The sequence below is a fragment of the Limulus polyphemus genome, unplaced genomic scaffold (genome assembly GCF_000517525.1).
Source record: "Limulus polyphemus unplaced genomic scaffold, Limulus_polyphemus-2.1.2 Scaffold29, whole genome shotgun sequence".
NCBI lineage: Eukaryota > Metazoa > Arthropoda > Merostomata > Xiphosura > Limulidae > Limulus > Limulus polyphemus.
In genome coordinates this window covers 526,831-545,011 of record NW_013665639.1, presented here as the reverse complement: position 1 = coordinate 545,011, position 18,181 = coordinate 526,831, and the positions used below count along the sequence as shown (strand labels likewise).

Sequence of the window (18,181 nt, the reverse complement as noted above, 5' to 3'; positions counted from 1 at the left end):
TATCACTTCCAATAGTAATTCAAATATTAATCTCATTTCCATCATAATTATGCTGTTTTAAATGAAAGATTTCACACAAATTATCTTTATTATTATCGGCAAGAAAAGCGATTTCACTTTTTTATAATGAACTATAAAAAATCGGTAATTTCATCCTTAATATTTTATGTTTCGCTCTTTTGTTCGAAATTAATTTTTTTTACCAACGCATATAAAACTTGCAACTAAAATGATAAAATATAGCGCAATTTTATGATTTTTGATGATACAAAGTTTCAGAGTACAAAGTAGGACCTAGAAATTTCAGTCCTCATCTACTGACCCTTTCAGCTGATAAATGTGTAAGGTAAAATAGAATCCTAAACATATTTTTTAGGCAAATTATGTTGTTAGCTAGGCAGATAATCTTTGTTTTATATTGTTGTTGCTTTTTGTGTTTTTACAAATTTCAAACATATATGCTATCATCCTCATCATCAATATATATAAAAGCCAAGTGTTAGTAGGTCACGCTCGATTTCTTCAAATTCTGTGAGTTACACGAGTCCAATTTCACTTTTTATCTTCTTCTTTTGATTACCCATACACATTTTAGTTGAATTTAATTGCTAACATAGGCGTAAATAGCTCCTAAATGTCGGCCCTTTTTCTGCTATATAAAAGCTTGTCAAGGAGGGAGTTCCCAGGACCACATCATACGTGCTGTTATGTGTGTGGTACCACATCATTATAACGTCAGGCTACGTAGGATCCAAATAGGAAAGCCCAGAGGACTCCCGGAATCGAAGACACGGAAGTGCATTCGCACCCTGTCAACGCCTGTAAAAAAATAAATCATATAATAGCGCAAATTTATGCTTGGGAATTATGACGAAAAAGCCTTTGTAAAAATAGACTGAAAAAACCAATTATCTGTAGGGAAGAGGACAACTTTTCTTAAGAAGAAGAACAGGTTTGTATGCTATCATATGGTTATGGTATGTTTTAATCTTTTATAAAAAGGCACCAATATGTAGCATATTTCTCAGTTATATGTAGTGGATTGAGGAGCAATATGTAGCATGTTTGCTGTGTTATATGTCGTAGATTTAGGAGCAATATATAGCATGTTTGCTCAGTTATATGTAGTAGATTGTGGAGCAAAATGTAGCATGTTTCCGGGAGAGGAAGCTTTATATTTCTTTTATTTATTTATTTTGTGTATTGCCAGTTTTATATGGAATACTTTGTTTTCCAGTGGTTTCCCATCATTTTTGATATGCTTTTACGCTAGTTATAATAACAAAAAGTGAGATCGTTTTGTGTTGTTAGGTTGTTTTTTTTCAAAGGAGAAAGTTTGTCCAGGGATGTTCCTGGATGAAACAGAATAAATACTTCGAGAGCCAGTGCACATTAATCTTGTGTAACTGTTTCATATTGGCGTTATATCAATTAACGTTGAGAGAAAAGGCTGTATGTGATTGATGCTTTTTCTTGTTTTTCTTTCTTGTTGAAAGATAGCGCCAGTAGAAGCTTGACTTTGAATCTACTCTATGAAAATGGTAACAACAACAACAAATTGTAAGAAATCCAAACTTTAATCTAAAACAATTAGATGTAGTGTGTTTCCGGATGTATTATTCTTTCCCATTACCTGATGTTATCTATACTCTTATATATTGTTTTCTTAATAACTTGTCACCCAGTAGTTTAAAATAGTTAAAAACGCTAAAAATAGTTAAGAATTTACAGCACACACGTTTCGAATAATCACTTGTCATCACCAGGTGCAAAAATAACTAACACGCAAAAATTAGAGATGAAAGTTGGCCAGAGCCAAACCATTCTTTAAAAAAAAATGGTGACCGTAGCTGTTTGTTGATTTAAAGTATATTGTAGCTTCCTAAGATAGTTTCTTCAATTTGACGTTTAAATGTTGATTTCTTGATTTAAAATTGACCCTCCAGTAGTACAGCGGTAAGTCTGAAGGCTAATAACTTCGAAGCCCGAGATGGGTGTCATACTAGTTTAGACAACTCCTTAGGATTTTTATTCTGGTATATGTTTACCTTATTAATTTGAGCTCTTACTATCACAACAGGAACTGAAACGCCAATTTCAGGAGGTATGGTTTCCTTCTCCCCCTTCCCCCATGATACGACTTTTCTTTTTTTATTTCTTTTTATCAATTTTCCCCATATTTTCTTCTGAGAGCAGTAACCTTCTCATAACTGTCTGCAAACACTGAAGAGTGATACAGATATGGGACGATGTGGGCTGGAGCACCTACATCTTGTTTTCTTATATTCTTATGTTTTTTTTCTTATTTCATTCTCTTAGTATTATTATTTCTTTACTTGTGAGGCTTTGCGAACAGAGGTTAAGACTAATACACGGTGTATCCCCACTGCTATGTGGGTCCTATTTCCGCAGTTACCTCCAAAAGCTAAGAAACATCTTATATCCTGTGCCCTGGTGACTTTATTTTCTTGTGCAGCGTTTTTGATTAAAGCTTGTTTTGTATTATAGGTATGTTATATATATATATATATATATATACTGTTATCAGATATTAAATAATGTTAGTGTTTTCTTCACATTCGTGTTTTATGTTTGTTCTTATGCATATGATTTCATATAAATAATTCAATTCCATATAGTATTTTTTGTTCTCGTTTTTGTTCTTTTTTTGCTATTTCGTTACTTTCTTTTAAAGATCATGTGATAAGAACAGCAAATACATAAATTCCAGAATATGTTTTCGTTTAAAAACAACTTTATTTCTGATTTAAGAATCAGTACAAACAGAAATTAAAAATGGCTTACATGTAAAATATTTGATCTGGATCGAAAAGTACACATAAAGCTTTGCAATTTATTATCTAGTTAAGCCTAACCAACTATTTACTCCTAATGTTCGATGCTATTAGTTTACATTTCCATACAGGAATATTTTATTTGTATTTACTCTTATAAGAGCACATATGTAGCTAATGCCCAATGTTTATTACGAAAATATGTAGTTCAATAAGGTGCAACAGTGCATATGGTAATATCTATATCTTTAGAGCATCTCAAGTGGTTGACACAGATCAGGCAATGCTTAGTAAAAATAAAAGGTTAAATAATGTATAATAGTGCATATGACAGTATATATATATATAGAGAGAGAGAGAAAGAGAGAGTTAAGTGGTTTATATATATTAAGTAATGCTTAATATAAATGGTTAAATAATGTACAACAGTACATATTACAATATATATATATATATCTACATCTATAGAGCATGCTAAATGAATGATGTACGGTCATATATTACCTAATGTTGTTTGTGACATGATCCGTAACAATTATAACATCCTCAGGTAATATATAATAATTGTTATGACATGATCAGGTAATTTACATACTCCATGTCACAGTATATGAACGGTGGAGGTCTATAAAGATCCATGAAAATGAGGCCAGGTCATGAGAATGTATGATGAGATGTGTGTTCATTATAAGATATTAGTAAACTGTCTGGGAAAACTCAAGGAAAGCACCATCTACTCAAACACAACTTCGAAACTTGTTTACAACAACTATTTACATGTTCTTGTCAATTTTCTGGTAAATCAGTGTACACAATCATGAAATCTCCAAAACTCCCTTGATCCCCATCTTGTGTCTTACAGTGTCAAACATACGAAAATCTAAACGTAGATACTCATTTCGAACAATTCCCGACATAGATATGTTATTTTATGCAAATTCGTGAGACCCGAAATTTGAATCCAATTATGAAGACTGATCTTTTGAAACTTTCAGAGTTTAAGTATATAGTATTGCTTTGTAAGGCTCATATCATGTTAATACCAGTTTTCAAGTAAACGGATTTTTTAAAACTTGAGAGCACCAACAATCTTTATTGGGGTCTCATTCATGGCTCTTTAAAAAGAAAAACAAACAAGCATATGTACGTTTACATTATGTGGATGGAGGGAGCCTACATATGATGTATCAAGTTATTTGGTCAAGTATTCTATGAAGAGTTCCAAAATCAAATAATCGTAGATACATAAGTACAATTAAGAAATAGTAAGTGTTTATATTATAGGTCTCATATAACTAAATACCCACATCATTAATTGTAAGGTATGGTTTAAAGAAAGCAATGACGTGAGAAAAAACACCATCAAAAAGTGTTGAAACAATAGTAATATAAGAAAAATTATAAATGAACTTCTAAATTTTATTTCACCCTTTTGGTTGCAGACCAATAGCATTATAATGTGCATCTGAGGTAAAACTAAGAGGAGCAAAAATCTCTGACTATCTTGTAAGATGAATAAAATAACTAAGATTCCTATGCTTTCTCATCTTTTGTTAATCATCGCTGATCAAATGTTACGTGTACTTCATTCTGTGTGTATTATGTAACGTGACATTTATCTGGTTCTGCACCGTAAACCCAATTTCTTGACCGACAACTAATTAAATAGGTTTGTGTCAATTTTTTGATTATTAGATACCACGGTCTTCTGTGAGATAAACTTCCAAAGAGTAACTCATTATATTATTAGGATTTTCATCAGAGAGATTTTAAATTCTAAATTTTCAGGGACCGTCGTTTTTCATAAACAGTTGTTGTTTTTTATCCAAAAGAAATTACCAATGACCATACGTTTTTCTACGGAAGTTTGAAGACAAAGAATTTTTGTACTTTTTGTCAAACGAGAAATATTTGTATTCATAGATTTCTAAAAAAAAATTGAAGCAGAAGGGTTTTCATTCGTATTGGGTCTAATGCCCGAACGTATATTTGAGAAAACATAATATATAATAGTATCAAAGCCAGTGGAGTCCTTAAAGAAAGTAAAAAGAGAGTTTTTTTATAAATTCCACAGAAAAGTCAGTCACAACAAATAGAATAAATGTTTTGAAATGTTTTAAGTAGCCCACTATATCATTTACATATTTAGAAATTTTTAAGACCGAATGTAAAACTATTAAAACTGTGATATTTTGGTCTCAAACAAGCTCTGTCTATTGCAAAAAAAATATGGGCAGAATATTCTTCACGAAATAATTTAATAGTTAAGTTAATAAAAGTGAATTAGTATTGTATCTAGAGTCAAATACGATAATACAGTTACTGAATCATTTACAATAATTAATCCTAAAATATTTCAATTTGAAAACGTTTCTAAGCAAAATCTGGGTATAGTTATTTTAACTGACTTTGGAATCAGACAAAATGTATTCCAGAGTAAAACATTTAATTACATTGTCATGTTTTCTAATTATTTTGTAAAGCGATACATATAAAAGACGCTGGCAAAGCATAATGCTTTCTTTGAAATGTTCCAGCCCGATGTGGCTTTGCGATAAGAAAACAGGCATACTGTTTTGAAATAAAATGTTTATATAGATGGGGCACACTGCTCAATGAAACAAGTCAGCATTTGATAAAACAGTTTTTGTTTTTTATCGTAACAATAAACTTGGATCAGTTTGAAGATTAATATAATGTTTCTATATCAACATTTGTCATTTAAAATGTGTTAACATCGAGAGTTTTCGTACGTTTTTAAGATACACTTACACTGATACTTATAATTACGAAATTATTACTGTATTTAACCATTTGTTTTATGTTGTTGTTTTCGCTTTTTATCTCCGACAAAATACTGTTTTCGTTTTCTTTTACCCACCTTTGAATCTAAAGAATTTAGACGAAGCTCTATAAAGGAAAATGTGAAGGTAACTTTCTGACAATCTAACTTGGAATAGAACTAAAATTGTCATTCTGAACGTCACTCTGTATATTTATAGATTAAATTTCCAGGTCAGAGATCCCAATAATTCAGGCATAGATGTCCATTAATTTGAACAACAGAGCTGAGGGAAAGAGGCCAGCCAGCAGTACCCGCCTTCCCACAAAGTCTTTGTCAGGCTTTTTTGAGCCGGATAACGGTGCTGGTTGTCACTCTTATAGCGCGCCCACAACTGAAAATGGAGAGCATGATTAGCGATAAGAAGTCTTGAATCCCAGACTTTACGTTACCTAGCCCAAAACCCTAACTCAAGGCCACGCTAAGCCCTATGTCATTTGGAACTTTAACAACATGGATGTACAAATGTTAGTTATCAGACAGTAAATATCGACATTTGACACATCCCATTGGTTTTAAAGTGAATATATATAAATCATGACTGCTATATTAGGTGCACAGCATACTCTAAAACTTTCTAAAGATTCAGCAAAGGCATCTGGGACTTAACCTTTAAATATTCTACTCTTTTCGCACAAATAATAAATGAAGTCTAGGTATTTTCTAAGGCAGATGATTGAATTAGAGAAGTGAAAGTGGAATCTGATCTTTTTTTTGTGGCAGTTATTGAAAAGTTCTAAGTTGAAGAAAATGGTTAATGTTTGAAATAGAATAATGCTTTGAAACTCAATGGCTCTTGAAATTAAAATATATTTGAAGAAAACTGACATTTAAATCACATGACAATTTCTAACATTTAAAAATTCAAAAGATTAAAGAAATGTCAATCATTTTCATTACTTATTCTACATTTACAATTTATAATTGTAAGTAAAGATAATAAACTACGTAAACGACAAAAATTCAATTCACAGTTAAGTTATCATTAAACTACTTATTTCAAATGAGCAGAAAAACAAACAAACAACAACACAAGTTTGAATTGTTATTCAAGAATACTATTCCGAAATAATTATTGCTCTGAAAAGCGTGGTAAAATTAAAATTGATTGAAAATTAATAATGTTTTATTGTACTCTGAAGTACCAGATAAATCCGTATAAAAAATGGTTTTCTGCAGTAAGCAGAAGGATTTCACAAGTAGAGGAACACTATCATTTCCGAACCGTCATTAAACTCAATTATCAATGATTTTCATAAACGTTAATTCTGTCCATGCCAAGTTTGATCGTTTTAACACAAGAAAGATTTTGTCCAATCATACAGTATCACATTATGAAAGACTTCAGCTTTGTACTTCGTACACTTCGTAAGCCAGCATATGGCCAAGTTAGATAATGATACCTTTTCTAACACTCCAAAATATTGATTCTTTAAGCTTTATTTTGCATATAATTTATATAAATATGTTGTTTTTTGTTATTGTTTTTACTGCTTAATAATATTTTAAAATTTGTCGCTCTTTTCTTCATCCACAAGCAAGACCTGGGTTTCAGGAATACTGTTGAGACGAGTCGGAGTCAAACTTCTGCTATGGTCACTCTGAGTGGTGGCGCCACTTTCCTCTGCTGGTGACATTGGCGATCTTTGTATTGGAAGTGATGCGAAGTCTGTTGACTGATCCCCAGGAGAAGTGGTGTTGGTGGAAGTTGCCGTCATGGTGTATAAGGAATCTTTGGAGACACTTGCTATCTTGGGACGTTTGATTAGTGTAGCCTGTTGCTCTGAAACGAATACCTTCACAAAACAGAGCAGGGCGCCGAATCCAATGAACACCAGGCCTATCGTCTGGGCTGTGCTTACTCCAGCACCTACTCCTAGAAAAACAAGGACCAGTCCTGCCACTAGCAGGACGGTTCCTAGGTATATAAGTAATCTCAGTTTTTGTTCGTCCATTTTAAATACATTAGCTCGTGATTTTCGGTACCTCACGTCGAGATGATTTTCTGCCAAACTGGATATAGTACTGATGCTTTGTGTACGAGAACGCTTTGCAAATCCACGTCCTCGAGACAATGATGCAATGCTGTCATGTGAGCTAATAGTTTTCTCTTTTTTCCTTTCTCGCCGGAGGGCAACAGCTGGCATAGCAGAAATCATCTTGAATGCTTACTAATTTAAAAGAGAGAGAGAGAGAATAAAAAACATAATTGACTGTGTTAGATATAAAGAAGAGTTTCTAAAACTTTTGAAAAACTAAAATCCATTATTGAATTATAATGCCGAAGTGTTAATGTAAAATCATATTTTATTCAAGCAAAATATACTTGATGATTTGTTAAAGTACTCCAATTACTGAGTAATTAACTGATCAAAAAAATGGAAAACATGTATGGTTAAAAAGTATACCTATAGCGAATAAGACAAGCCGAACGTGAAAAAAACAAATAAATGAAAAGTTAAACTTCACTTTCTGAGAATATTTAATAAAAGAGCAAAAACTAAGTTTGAGTAAAAAATACATAAAAGACACTCAAAAAAAAGATGAACAGCAGCATCAATTGATGAACCAAGAAACTTATTAACTTTTATTCTCAAACTAAAAAACTTGGAAAAAAGAACAAATTTCGTGGATGAGTGAAATTCTTAAAATTCTTTCCTGGAATACTCTAGGCATCTTGACGAATATATAAATAAATATGTATACAAACTGTTAGACTAGATTATCAGAATGACATAATAGATAAGCGTTTAATAATGTATTATGATACTAAAATTTCCAAAACCTGTATGTCTTAGCTTTTATTCGTCTCTAAGCTTTTTTATTACCCTATAGCTATCTAGTGCTAGATATTTACGTGATTATATTTAACTGAAAGACATTTGCTTTCCTTGGAAGATAGAAAAACACCATTAAAATATTTTAAAACAAGCTTCTGCTTGTAGAAAAAATGGTTAGGGCGCTCGACTCGCAATCCGAGAATCACAGGTTCAAATCACCGTTTCAAGAAACCTGATGGCCCTTTGAGCCGTGGGGACGTTATAATGTGACTGTCAATCCCACTATTCGTTGGGAAAAAGAGTAGCTCAAGAGTTGGTGGTGATGACTAGCTTCCTTCTCTCTCTAGTCTTTTACTGCTAAATTAGGGACGACTAGCGCAGATACCCTCGTGTAGCTTTGCGCGAAATTCAAAACAAACAAACAAAGAAACAATCTGGAAAAAAATGGCATATAGTTGGGTCTGAAATCACGTAAAAGAAAACATTTATTCTCTGTTTACACAATACTCTAAAAGTCAAACTTACTGATACAATAGATTGTACATACATCGTTGGTAATTTTGTGACTGTTATAGCTATAAACTTTTGCCTACGGAACTTTCCCAAGCATACCGCAGGGGTCTGAAAACATGAATTACTTTCAATAACTTATTGAGCATATAAATTGGCACATTCAAGAGGAAAAATATTCAACTCTTTTCTAGGACATTATTAGTATAATACAGCACGAAACGTAACTTAAGTGGCAGTTGATGAAACTAAATGTAATAAAATATAATAAATATTATTACAGTGATATAATTCAGTTAAAAGTAACAAAACTACCTATATGTTGTTCATGGGCCGAAAAATAGTGGAAGAAGCAGAAAATATTTATAATGATGTAGTTATTTTGTTGATTTTTAAATACAAATTACTCAAAACTATCTATCTATTAATTTGATTTTTAATTTTGTACTTCGGTTTAATGGAAAACTAACCAGAGCCATATTTTAATTATTTAGTAAAAATGAAAAGCATGGCCAACATTTAAATTTTCATTATATTAAAATGCAAAATTAAATAATTTTTTTAACTACAATTTTTTTCGCATATCAACGTAAAGAACTACTGTGATTTTTGCATTTTTGGTCAAATGTATCTTGAAGTGTAATGATAGGAGATACCTTTATACGTCACTATCCTAGTAAAACTTAACGTATTTGACATGAATAATTGTTTCCGTTCTGCGAAGCTTACTCTCGTCTAGGTTCAGGTTATTATCCGATAAAATGTCTCTAAGCTGCTCTTGCTGAAACACAGATCATGGATGTGGTCTAGCCTCAGAAATTAATCCCTACAGATGGTTATGGAGATGTTATGTAGGTTAAAATCTTCACTTTCGTGGGGTAATTCCCAAAGATTGTTGCTGTTATTTTAAAGTAACCATAAATCAATCTCTTAGTAACATAGTGTCTTAATATAATTCAACAAAGCGCTCTTCCACGACCCCTGTAACATGATTATTTCATATCTCTTGATATCATCACAGACGGTACTTGTTCACATATGGTTATAATGGACTGAGTATAGTTACTGTGAATTTCATTATTGTTGCAGAATTCAACGTTATGAGCATCTGTCATGCTTCTTCAATATTTCCCCCGTGACATAAAAGATTTTAGTTTTTCTACTATCCAGCCCTGGAATCTGTTGGTGGTCTAATAAAAAACAAATTGCGTAAGACTGAGCATTGCGAAAGTTCCAAATATCTATTTTTCATAATTTCAGAGGATTGTTATTTACCTTTTTTAAATTCATGAAGTTTACAATATTTCGGCATTTTTATATAATTTAACGCTTTTAATTTATTTGACGTGTTTTTTGGTGGACTTTACCATGTGTTTAAAGTGTATCCAGATACTTTTAGCAGAATAATGTATACGTATGTATCATGTGTTTATATAAATAAATAATTTGTACTTCAACTTTGTCTTACAGGGAAATCAAAACCAGGTGTCCTAGCGATAAGCCACTAATAGTCCAATTACGGTAACACATACCCTCTTTTCGAACTCAGGGTTGGGGTAATGAAAATATTCACTTCTCGTACAAATATACAAATGCATGTCGGGTTGAAATGACAAATATTTGTACTCCGGCTAATATGAGCACTGAATTGAGATCTACTTATCATAATTCAGCCTATTAATTTGGTATACAGCTAAAAAATGTCATGATGTTATGCCTTTTTCCTGTATATCTTAATTCCTCTTTTTACAGCTCGTCGCATTTGCCCGAAAATTAAAACTTTAGTTTTCAACTGTCCTAAAGTGGGTTTTAACAAAAGCTTTCGTGTATAATGCACTCCTAAAAGTTCTAATACCGTTTAGAGTGGATGAATGATTTCACAACTCAAGTATAATATAATATACATGCAACTTTCATTCCATAATTACCGTTTATTTCAAAGTAACTAGCTGGACTTCAAAAATGCTTGTTACAACATTAACGTTTAGTTGAATGAGGGACCAGAAAGTGTAAAGTTGATTGCCACTCAAATATCTATTTAACTATATATATATGTATCTAATTACCTGAAATACCAAAGTAAATATAGATATAAGAAAACAAAAGCTACTTCTAAGATAAAACAAACACTTGAGAGCTATTTGTTTTTTTAGAATTTTAGTCTATATTATTCCTAAGATATAGCTAAAAGCAACCTAGCTTAGCTTTCAATATTTTGTTCAGTTTATATGAACTAGAATTATATTTCTCGATTGAGCTGGATGTTAGTTATCGGAAGTGTATCGATGTCACTTTGCTTGTCTTATTTCTGGAAAGGTATTCAATATGTATCTATTCCTGCCTTCTTGAGAGAAACTTTAAGAGTGACCTTCTATGTTTCATATTTTTGTAGTGAGTTTCTACTGCACTTTGGAAAAAGAAATCTCACATTAGAACATTATGTTAACACGAAACATGTTTCTACAAAATAACATAGAAAGGCCAAGAGTCCTCTGCTTGTTTTTTGTTTTTTTAATATTATAATAATATTAAACGACTAAGCTTGAGATATTATCAAAAGTAACAAAGCAATGATAAAAAAAATCACAATGAATTTAATCAAGAATAATAATAGTCAGCATTACCAAACTATCTGATAAATGTTTTGCAGGTTTGGAAAAATGTCTAATGTTGAATTATATCTCTTCAATATTTTAAAGCAAAATATAATACTGTAATTAAAGAGAACTGTCATCAGTTAGTTTGTGAAACTCTGAAAATATAGATTCCCATATATATTCTAGTGTTGTATGTGACCCTAAATTTGAACTGCCTAGTCAAATACGTGGTTTTAGATGAAGTCACTAATTGTAATTTTACAAATGTTATTCTGTTACAACAAAAGTAGAGTTGTTTGCTACTGAAACTTTCATGTTCAACGGCACCTTAATGTGCACAAGTAAAGAAAAAACTTTAAAAAAGAAGTAAATATAGGGATGGCTAATATCAGTCTTTCAAAAACAATGCAAACAAGATAGTAGGGACGGGCATTTTGCTTCATCCCTACATAATAGCACAGGCACACAGTATAGTAGAATGTTAACAGAAGAAATAGGATAAACTAAACTGAAATGTGATTGAATAGTTATATATATTGCTGTATGTTAATTATTGCCTGGGATATTATTTGTTTGTGTGTTTTTTGTTCAATTTAGCCATTTTTAATTTTGAAGTGACATAATTATTGCCTGGGATATTATTTGTTTGTGAGTTTTTTGTTCAATTTGGCCATTTTTAATTTTGAAGTGACATACTAAAGGAATGCAGCTAGTAAACAACACCCATCGTTAACTCTTGGGCTACTCTTTACCAACGAAAAGTGGAATTGACCGTCGCATTTTAATGTCCCCAAGGCTGGAAGGGCGAACATGTTCGGTGAGGGAAGTCGAATCGAGTGCCCTACCCACCAGGTTTATTTGAATTTAACCAGAGACAAATAATTTCTCATTCACGACAAAATAAAAGGAGTATTGGATTTCTAAGGATAAAGCAAACAAAATACTAAAGGTAAGGATTCGGTCGTATCAGTAATGATTCAAAGTTCTATTTTCCATTAAATTTAATGATTTTTATAACTGAATATGCTAAATTAACATCACGAAGTCTGAGTATATTATTAAAATACAAATATGCGTGATATGTAAAACTTTTTTCTTTCTTCGACAGACAGACTTACGTTCTAACGTGTCAATAAGAATCTGCTATAAATATTAAATAATCATTCGAGAAATTATATTTTGAATACAGCGGTACAAGAGCTACCTAATATACATATATTATTCATTATACAGTGCATAATGATTGTGTATTTTCATTATAGTTACAGGAACTAACTTCAAAACATTTGGATCTTCCACGAATAGAACCACCTTATTAAGTTTTTTCAACAATATGGAGCTTTTATTATTACTAAAATAGAATTTTATCCACAGCTTATCTGATCGGATGTTCATGGTCTTAATAAATTGTTTTATTTACTCAGATGTAATTTTAATTAAACGACCCTTGTGGAAGTGCCCTATCCCGGTAACTCAGTAGCAGGTCTCTGGACTTGTAACACTAAAAATCGGTTTTCGATAACTACGGTGGGCATAGCACAGGTAGTCCATTCTGTAGCTTTGTGCTTAACAACAAAGTTGTGGATGCGTCATCTGGTAAAAATCTCAGCCACTTATTACTAACATTATCTCATATTTTCGACTGCTATGCACGTACTATAAAGCATTATGTCGCATTTGTTTGATGGTCTTTCAAAATACTAGTACCTTAGAAATAAGTTTTCTGTTGTAGCGAGACAAATATAATGTATTACAAAGACTAGATAACTTGTTAAAACTGCAAGTTACTTCTAGCAGCCTATAATACATAGCATAGACTAACTGAAGTTGTCAGAACTGCTAATTACTTTCAGTGATCTATAAGTATATAGCACAAATACACAAACTGAAGTTGTTAGAATTTCAAGTTACCTTCAGCAACCTGTAATATATAACACATAAACTAAAGTTGTCAGAACTAGATGTTACTTTCAGTGATCTATAATATATATATATATAGTACAACAAAGAAACTGAAGTTGTCAAGCTGCAAGTCGCTTTTAGAAATATAATATAACAAAGGAAAACTGGAGCTATTTAATTTAGTCACTTGTATTTACTTTTAATAACTTAATATTTGTATAATAATGAGAAACTGAAGTTCTAAAGTCAGATCTGAAACGTGATAGCGTATAACACATAACAAAGGCAAGTTGGTGTTCTCAGTACTAAACATTACGTGGAGTTATCCTTAGCAATTTGCAACATATAACAAAAATAGCTGAAGCTGTCAGAACGGAAAATTAACAAAGAGATTAAACAGTAAACAAATAAATCAGGGAGGTATGTTAATCATGTCCTGAAGCACAATATCAGTGTTAAATATGGAAATTGAGGAGTGGTTAGAAAATATATTGTTAGTTTTCGATGTGACATGAGTTTTAGAATGTAAGCATTAGCTAAGGGTATTCTATGATAGAGATTTGCTACTTCACTTTCATTTATTTCAAGCATTTATCATATAGAAAAAATTACCATTTGGATGTAGATATATATATATTAAACAATTTCCATAGTGTAATTCTTGTATCTTTCCGAAATTTTATTGCCACAATTGTTTGAGTAAGAAAAATATTTTACTAGCATGAACCTTAGTTTATCGCACAGATGATATACAGCTGTCACAAAAAGTTTATTATTTTTATTTTTTGGAGGATCATTCTTTGGCAACCATTTTTGATGGTAGCACCTTGTGCACAAAATGTCTACGTTATATACACTAAACAACCATTTTATTACTCAGGTGGAAGATAATTTATCATTACGAGATGTCATGTTCATCTGAGATTCTTCTTGATTCGATAGTTAAGGTGGGATAAGACGGCCATCTTAACTTTGGTAGTCAACGTTTGAGAAGTTATACCTGTTTCTACATGACAATTTTGAATTTTATTATTTCATATACAGTGAACTATTTTTTAAGAAAAAATAATAGATAAGCAGATAATAAAACATTTGTTAAAGTAGTTTATAGAAAATATGTAATAGTGTAACTTAAGTCGTTTTAACAATATGTAATTATATTATTTACTGAGATAAAAACATACCGTAGACGATTGTTTAACATGACGTACTTGAAATGGTTGCTATCTATCACCAATGTATGAAAATATGATATCTCAAGCGTACTGATTACGTTACAGATAAGAATACGGAGAGTAATATAACAGGTGAAACGACAGAAAACGCATCACAGAGTTAAATTGATTGTCTGATTCTGACTGAGTTGAAGAAAGAAACTAAAGATTGTGTGAAACAATAGGAAATCCTCAATAGCCGCGACTGCAATTAAATCTCAAATCGGTCAAGAGATGGAGCTATGAGCTAAAAGTCTGTGCTTGAAAAAAAACTCAGAACCATTCTATGAGCCACTATGCCGCGGCTAAAAAAGCGCAGAGAAAATGTTATTTGACAACACGATCTATGATAATAAGTGCACAGAGACAGTTCTACTCTCAATAATATTTGGAGAAGTCTCTTTATCAGATCAAATCTGTACCAAAAATATACGAGTGCAGCAACAATATGCAAATAAGTAATAGCGTCACCTATCTTAGAGAGCATGCGCTACTCGCGTAAGAATCATTCCATAAATAAAAATAAGGAGAGAATTGCCTCCAGATATTCCTACATCTTTACTAGTTAACCTCGCTATAAAGAGTTACTAAACAATGTGGAATGGTTAAAAACATCGAAGAGAAATGACCCATCACAATGACAACTAGAACACTAACAAGTTTGTTAAATTCTATAACCAATATGGAGAATGTTAAAAAGTTTAAAAGAAAACTTCATCCTCACCTATTTAAACTAAAAGGAAAAGAAATGTCTAATGTATTTTACATACTACAAAGGTTAACTTCAAAACTGTCAGATTTGGTCAAGTTTACCCACATCATAAAGATAGAAGACAAATAAAACATAAAACCTAACATGGCTCGTTTAAACTCTGAGTAACAGTTGAGGAATCTTTGTTTTATGTCGTAAGGGGAACTAATTCAACTATAGTATTTAAAGCCTAACATTTTAGACAGTTTAAGACGTTCGGTCATGTTAATATTAAGGTACGAATTCTAATCATAATTTTCTGGTAAATTTAGACTTAATTACTGCATATGATTATTTATGTAGTGTTTAGAGAGAAAAAAATTATTATAAAAACCCGATCGTCAAAAATTGAAATGACTCTACAATTATAAACAGGATTTGTATATTTCACTTGAAACCTCATTAAGATATACGCATACTATGTGTTTTATAACTCTTTGTATTAGCACAGGAATTTTTCTAAATTTTTTATTTGTTCGTGTGTGGCCAGTTTTCACATAACACGTTGTTCAAGAACGTAGGTAATTCACTTGATTTTACAATAGTTAACTATTTTTCTGTGTCATTCACCTAGAGTAGCATCTTCAGTATTCCCATGGTAAAGATAGCTGCAAGTTCACCTGTAGAAGCTAGACATTTGTCTTTCCCACTAGCTGTCAGGTGATCTTTGAGGTTTGACTCCCTTTAAGTTTCACTGGGAATGCCCAGTCATATGGGTAGAGCTAGTTTTTCTGGGTAAGTCTGATATTAAAAAGCTATGTTACATATGTCAGAGTTATTCAAATTCTGGTACAGATATTGACTGAGTAAACTTCAAACAACTCAAGAGAGAGAAACAGTCTTAGAGCTAAATATCCAGTAAAGGCAATAATCTCTTATGGCAAGTAAAGTACACTTTCACTGTGTTGTGTTAAAAAAGACTGTTTATCGTGGTTTGCATTTGTTTTAATTTTATTTTTCTTTCTCATGAGAATTATTTGTTTTGTCACTATGGGGGAGTCAATGCTATCTGAAATACTACAAAATAGATTAAAGGAGAACATTTTGTGCCGTGACGAAGAGATATCTTACTGCAGTGCTTTCTGAATGTTATCTGGCATGTGTATTGCCTTTTACTTAAACGCTTGTGTATTTAAGACTTTGGAAAGCTTTGTTTGGGGAAATAGCATTTTCCACAGCTTCGAGGTCTTGCAACTAAAAAGGACCATTCGTCACTGAAGAGAGTTGTCAGATTTAGGAGAATTCTTCCCCTGGATGCAGGACTTTTCTCAATACTTTAAAGGTCAATGACTTCTTTCTTTTTGTGTCTTATAGCTAAATATGAATAACTGTTATGTCTGATGCATTAGAATAGTCAATCAAATGTTTTTTCTGAAGATCGACCTTAGTGTGAGGGAAGCACAAATGACAAAGAGTATGTAACAGCGATGTGGCACCAGATGGTATGAGATTAGATGACATTATTTGTACAAGATTCCCATGCATATGTCAGCCAGAGTAATCCCAAGCAGCTCATGTTGAAGTCATCAGACTGGAGGTGCAGTTGGTGAATGAAGTCCATCAACAGGAGCTATCTCACTAGTAAATGAAATGGAAAAATCCTAATGGTGACGACAGTGGTATATAGGGTATGTTGCCAGGGTATCGTGGATCACAGGAAAGCTTTGGGGTTAAGCAGGACCAATTGATGAGAGAATCTATTCCGCCACATTGGACCAGGAATCAAATGTCTGGGTCCCTGAAGAAGTCTACCACACTGTACCTGTCAAATGCTAGCTGAGAGTTCATCAGGGAGAGATTTCAACTAGGAAGCAAAGAAAATTAGGTTCCAGTATTCAAGGATACATCAAAATAAGGACTGGCCATATGTTGAATCATTTCATGAATGTATTTACTGTCTGGAATGACTGGTCTCCAAAACAGTTTGTCCATTGCTTGATCTTTAGTTTGGATAGTCCATCCCAGGACCCCAAGGAACATTTAAATGAGGCTTAACGTGTTGAAATTGTGACACAGATATTGCTGAGTTTTGCCAATGGCCCAACTCTTTGTAAGTTCGAGCAATCATTTGGGCAAAGTTCAAGAATTGGAAGAGGGGACTACCAAGGGTTGGCCATTTACAAAGATGACTTGTGCCATCTGCACAGAAAGGTATGCCCAGCAATGGCCTTTGGAACTTGAAAATACATCTTGATGGATATGATCATCAAGGGAATTCTTGGAGAAATAATTAGACGCCACCTGGGGATAAAAGATATCCTCATCCTAACAGAGGCAGTTTCTGTAACATAAAGATATGAAGTTATAGCTTTGAACTGGTTGTAGGAGAGGAAAAGGAGTGCAGCAACATCTAATTTAGCTGTATTTTAGGCAGGTGATCCTATCAAGATACCCCCAGAACTACAGCAAACCAAACTTATTTCCAGTGAATGGGCAGGATTATACAGGTTCTCTCATGGTTTATGCGCCACAGCCGATGTCAATAATGTTTATGCTCAGATGTAGTTCTAATAGAGAGGAGCAAATCATTTGCTTTACTTGTGATATGCTGGTTCACTGTAAAGTTAATTGCCTATTATCAATTATGAATTTCGACCATACTACCACTTCAGCTCTGAAAAACTAACAGACTCAAAGTAAGAGCAAATCACCAACCTGGATGCTGTGGCTGTCAGTGTATGCTGAAAGGATCCACAAAGTTTTTAAATCATTCTAACACGTAATTGATAATGGATAGAATGATTAGGAGAAGTCTTCACACAGAGAAGAAACGTAAATAATAACCATCTT

The 18,181-nt window shown here is 32.5% G+C and overlaps 1 protein-coding gene across 2 annotated transcripts in view; it reads right to left on the bottom strand.

Moving 5' to 3' along the window:
* Positions 1-5,432: 5,432 nt before the first annotated feature.
* LOC106459629 overlaps positions 5,433-18,181 on the bottom strand; it is a 34,636-nt gene continuing 21,887 nt past the window's right edge. For both annotated transcript variants that reach the window (XM_022386379.1, XM_022386372.1), the window contains exon 2: positions 5,433-7,808. In XM_022386379.1, coding sequence (XP_022242087.1) covers positions 7,143-7,796 — 654 coding nt within the window. In that variant the 5' untranslated portion in view covers positions 7,797-7,808 and the 3' untranslated portion in view covers positions 5,433-7,142. The remainder of the gene's footprint in view (positions 7,809-18,181) is intronic.